This window comes from Rhamphochromis longiceps, linkage group LG7 (genome assembly GCF_057381845.1).
Source record: "Rhamphochromis longiceps isolate RC_006_pf linkage group LG7, R_longiceps_female_GT1.1, whole genome shotgun sequence".
NCBI lineage: Eukaryota > Metazoa > Chordata > Actinopteri > Cichliformes > Cichlidae > Rhamphochromis > Rhamphochromis longiceps.
Window position 1 is genome coordinate 19,775,467 of NC_140563.1, and position 5,562 is coordinate 19,781,028.

General features: G+C 40.0%; 1 protein-coding gene across 1 annotated transcript; it reads right to left on the minus strand.

Annotated features, from left to right (window-relative positions):
* Positions 1-275: 275 nt before the first annotated feature.
* Positions 276-5,280, minus strand: avpr1aa (arginine vasopressin receptor 1Aa). The gene is made up of 3 exons (XM_085412751.1): positions 4,235-5,280; positions 2,057-2,278; positions 276-1,653 (listed from the first exon to the last, which is right to left on the minus strand). The coding sequence occupies exons 1-3, from the start codon at positions 5,181-5,183 to the stop codon at positions 1,541-1,543; spliced, it is 1,284 nt and encodes a 427-aa protein (XP_085268877.1). The 5' UTR covers positions 5,184-5,280; the 3' UTR covers positions 276-1,540.
* Positions 5,281-5,562: the final 282 nt, after the last annotated feature.

The window sequence follows — 5,562 nt, forward strand, 5'->3', positions numbered from 1 at the left end:
TGGTTTTACTATGAAGGGATTTTTCTTGTTAGACTTTTTCCCCCTACTGTTTTTAACCACATGTTGAATTTTACCATTTATGAAAAAACTGACAAAATTACCTGGACATTTTCCATTTTTCCATTGCCCATTTTTCTACTAAAGAAATCCTACAGATAGATGTATCTCAAAACCTCCTCACACTGAAAATAAACAGTAAAAAAATCTTAACTCTGTTGAATAGGTAAAATGACCTTTTAATACAATGATTTATCACTTTATTACAAGGTGCTATTCATTCTATTGGGACATATATTATCCATCAGTATGGGGGTGGACAACATGTTGACAAAAGGCTGCTCATTAGCAGAATTTCCCATTCACACGTTTTCAATTGAAAGGTCAAGCAGTTGCATAATCCCAGAGCTTGGCAAGCTTCAACTGCTTAGATTGGCAAGAGACATGACTTCACAAAGCACTTCATTTTCAGCAGAAATAACACACATAAATTTCTGTGGCTGTGCACCAGCTTCATGAAGCACAAACTATGAAATGTGCCATGTTCCAACAGGAACAAAGACAACGTAATATTTAATACATTGGCGTGTATATTTCAACATAAGGTGTTACAGTAGGTTACCTCTTAAAGATTTGCACAAGCCATTACAGACCAGCAACTCATGCCCAATAGATTTACATATATTACTCCTATTTACAGACATTTAAGTGTTTTTAATATACAACTATGCAACATTTGAATTGATATGTACATACTTTGATACACAGTGCACACATATATACACAATATCTATGTACAATCTTGATTCAATATAGCTTTTTTGTGGGGGTGGGGGGGATTATTTTTAATCCGACAATCATTATGGTGTCACATATCACATTGATTTCCAGGAAGTTGTTTATCTCGAGTGCAAATGAAGCCAAAACTCAGAACCACCAGTGGTGCAGGATGTCTGAGGAAAATCAGGAAGTGTGCTGATGTGTTGTGTGTGGAATGTGTGAGATTCTTCCCAAGATTTTATGAAAGACATGGGAACAGTTTGTGAGAAGGTGGGCTGACTTATCCAGCAGTGGTCAGTCTCACTTCATCAGAGCCCCCTGCTTTCTATCTGTGTGTGTGTGTGTGTGTGTGTGTGTGTGTGTGTGTGTGTGTGTGTGTGTGTGTGTGTGTGTGTGTGTGTCTATAAAACTTGAAGGAGATCTCATTTACCAATGCTGAGCAGAAATGAAAGCCATCAAATTTAGGACTGCCTTGTGCAACATGAAACAATTCCTTCAACAAATCATAAAAGTGCACATAACCACAAAAATCTGGCTGATAAATGTAACTCCACATGCTTCCCTTTTTTATTTTATTTTACTTTTTTTCCCCTCAGGTCAAAGCAAAAGGTTCGAATCAGATTTACAAGCCACTAAAATGTGGTTCTAAGAAAAACAGGAAAAACGGAAAGCTAAACACAACGGATGAGGTGACTGCCTTGGTTACTTGGAGACGAGTGGTCTGGAAGAGTTGTTTTCACCATCACTACACACATCTCGGCTGCTATATGGGTTTTATCTTTGTAAACACTTTAACAGGGAAGGGTGTTCGGCAGCACTGTGGGGAGGCACAACAACCTTTGAAAGCATCAGGATTCCTGGAAAAAAAGGTTCTCGCTAAAGAAAAAAAAGGAAAAAAAACACTCAGAAGAACTCATGCAGGAATCTGCAAAACACTGAATATTGAAGATTTATGATTACATTCAATAGAACAATTTAAAGCCTGTGCATGCTTTTTTCTCATTATTTATCTAACGTTTCTGCTGAGGTTATCTAAAGAAAGAAAGAAGATGTATGCACGTTCCCTAATGTGTCCATATTTTCTGCTTCTGTGAACCTCGCAACACCCTGTTTCATGTTTTTTTTTTCAAACTAAAAAAAGCTTGGTTTTCTGTATAATTTTAAGACATTGCAGTTCCTGTCATTCATGCCATTTGGTGCCACTGTCAAACATGTGTTTACTCTGCTTGAATAGAGGGCTTGGAGGAATTATCCAGCTCTCTCCAGTAGCCGGTACTACCTGTTGGGCTCCGATTGGTCATCTTAGTCAGCAAAGTCGTTCTGCGGAGGCTACTGTCTGAGTCTTCTTTCTTGAAGTCGGTGTTGATTTTGCGGCAACACGAGAAGCACTGCACAAAATCCTGGAGGAGGTGGCCACTGAAGATCATGTATATCCACGGGTTACAGCAGCTGTTGAGACTGGCAAGGAGTGCAGACAGAGACACTGCTGTGTTCTCTGAATCTGGAGAACAGAGAGAGGAAGGAGGGAAAGGATGATTAATTCGCAAAACATCTGGTACAGGCTGTAGAAATGCCTGTTTAACTCAGTGCCTCTGGTGTCTAAATGCTGCCTAAATGTGCCAGACTCTGAAAGTTACAAAGGTGTGCCAAAGTTAGAAGAAATCTCTGTTACAGATCCAACTAGTTTTAAGACTTTTGGAATAAAATGTAATTTTCATAATATAAGCAAAAGGCGGTAATCCACCTCCTCAAACACTGACACTTAGTCAGATAGATTTAAGTATAAATTCCTTCTCTCTTCCTACATCTGAAACACTTTGATTGGAGGATAATGTGATCTGTTGGTGTCTTCACTGTCACAGAGTTCCTCACACCAGTAACAAAGGAAGCGACGATAAATTAATCAAAGGAGCTTGCAAAGAAAACTGAGAACCTTCACAGACATGACGATAAATTAACGCATTTAAAAAATGACAGGATCTGTTTTCACTGCAGCCACGGTCATTTTCTAAGCCAAGACAAGAAATTTTGGTGCCTAAAATTATAAGGAAAAAAACTATAATGAAGACGAGGAAAGCTATAAACAGTGGTCCAACTCAGGGAGGAGTTTGTTTCATCAGCTGCCAATATAGTAGGCCCATACAGTTTATTTAGTGCCATGACATGAGTTTATAGAGCTATATAAATGATTGTTGTTGTTTTTTACCTGCAATCATTTGCAGGTTGATGACATATATAACAACAACAACAGCAACAACAACAAAACCTACGATGGTGCCTTTTTAGAACTTCCCCAAATTTCTACAAATTTGAGTTATATTGCACTTTATGTTGCACTTTATGATAGGGCAGAAAAATACTAGAAACCAGAATTTGAAAATGTGTAAATGTGAATCATCTGTAAATTTCCTGTAAAATTTACTCTCACTGAGAGCTTTGGGCCCAATTTTTGTGGGCTTTGGCCTTCCAGCTAACTACCACAATATCTGACTTTATCATCTAATTGCAGTTGTCATTGTTTGTGTTTGAGTTGTTGGAATTATCCATCTCACTAGGACTTCAAAAACTTTATTTCAAAACAAAAGAGATAATAATGAAAAGTGATACAGCTAACCTAAGAATTTTACACGTAAATTTTTATTCTTAGCATTCACCCCACACACACCTACCCATCCCAACACCGTCACCAAAAGTTAACAATTGAATTCAGCCAAGAACGGAATGAACTTATCAGCTAGCCAGCAATAATTAATTCTACTGATCCACAGTCAGACTGATAAACTTTGAACAAAAGTCTGAAATATTTTTCTGTGAATTCACTTTTTAAAAAACAGGTTAAAATACTTCGAGTAAGGCAAAGTAGGGCATTTGATAATTAGTGCAATAATATAGTATTGCTGTATTAGTACCATATAAATTGTATAAAACAGGTTCGGCTAATGTGACTTAAAACTTTGGTTAAAAAAAGATGTAATCTGATTTTAGACAAGAGGAGATAAAAGGGAAACACCTTGTGGACAGGACAAAATATGTTGCTTGCACATAATTTATACTAGTGGCGTGGTTTTAAAGCGCCATAACATTTCAACACTTAACGTCTCAAAATGCAGATGTAGGGTTTTTTCCTTCCTAAATCTCCCTGGAAAATTCTCCAAATGGACACGTACGGAACATAAGATTTCATTTATTTGGTGAAATGTAGTTGTGGGTGTGCATGTGAGCGCGTGTGCGTGAAAGGTTTGACACTGTATACGTTTTAGATTAGTATGTTTACACGTTTTGTTTTTGTTTGTCAAATAAGTTCGTGCGTAAAGGCGCGCAATTCGTGGATTTTTTTCCCTTGCGCAACGCGATTCTTAAGTTTCTGTTCATTTTCTCCCCCTGCAATTCTCAACATTTTTAGAACGATTAAAAGTGTGACATTTAATAAGTATTTTGTTCATTTATAAGCACTCACCATCCCACTGGAAGTTTTCATCCCACACAGACCACATCTGCACGATGAAAAACGGTGCCCAGCAAACAATGTACGCCAAAACGATCACAAAAGTCATTTTAACGGTTCTCAGTTTGGCTCTTGAGATAGTTGTAACGCTGCTGACCGAGTTCTTTCCAATCAGTCCATTCCTGCTTGCCGCACCAGCCGTCGTTTTTCTTTTCTTGTATTTAATATTCTTCCAAATACTGTGGCAGATAAACCCGTAGCACATCATGAGAAGGACCACGGGCACCAGAAAGATGCCCACGGTTATCCAGGTGATGTACGCCCTGGCGCCCCAGGGCTCGATAAAGCGCGCCCAGCAGTCGTAGACGCCCGAACCGTTCTGGATCTCGCTCAGGGAGAAGATGAAGTACTGTGAACAGCTGAGCACCAGGCTACATATCCACGTGGAGATGATCATGATGTACGAGCGTCGTGTGGACTGCTGTAGGGTTTTCAGAGGGTGGCAGATGGCAATGTAACGATCCAGGGTCATCATCACCATCATATAGGTGGACGCAAACATTCCCATCACCTGGAGGTGCTTCACAATCCTGCAGAGAAAGTCTGGGCCGTAGAAGCGGAAGGTGATTTCCCAGCACAGCTGTGGCAGCACCTGGAAGAAAGCAACCACCAGATCGGCCAGGCTCAGGTGTTTGATGAAAAGGTGCATTCGCGACATCTTCTTCTTTGTGTTGTACATGGCCAGCAGGACGCTTACGTTCCCAATGACAGCAACCACGAAGGTGATGCTCAGAACCATTATCTCTATTTGTGCCACCTCCTCGTTCCTTGCAAACGGATCTGATCCGTTATGCTGGTCGGTGCCGTTTCCAGACGTTCCCATCATTAGGTCAGTGGTGACAGTGAACACCAAAGTCTGGTTCTCTTCGTTCAGGAGCATACGTTTGTCAGGAGCGTACATGGCACTGCCCCTCTGTGCGCCCTAGCAAGACTTAGTGCCAGAGGGGCTGCAAAGTGCCTCTCCAATCCGTATATGGAGCTACCTGGCGCCCGTAGAGAGAAACTCGTTGCTTTGTGAATTGTGTCTCCTGTCAGCGCTTTTTAAACTCGAGTCAAATTTCAGACTGCGTGCGCAAAGCAGGATGCACTGCAAAAACATGAGGCACCTAATGATTAATTTATATTGTGGCAAGCACACATTAATTCAAATAAAATGTAAAAATAAATGCAAAATGAACATAGACATCAATGAGGGATACTTTTCAGTGAAGGTGTACCCAACGCAATCTAAAGTGTTCAAATATGCGAAACGTGCGTTTTCTTGAAACTGTGTTTGAATA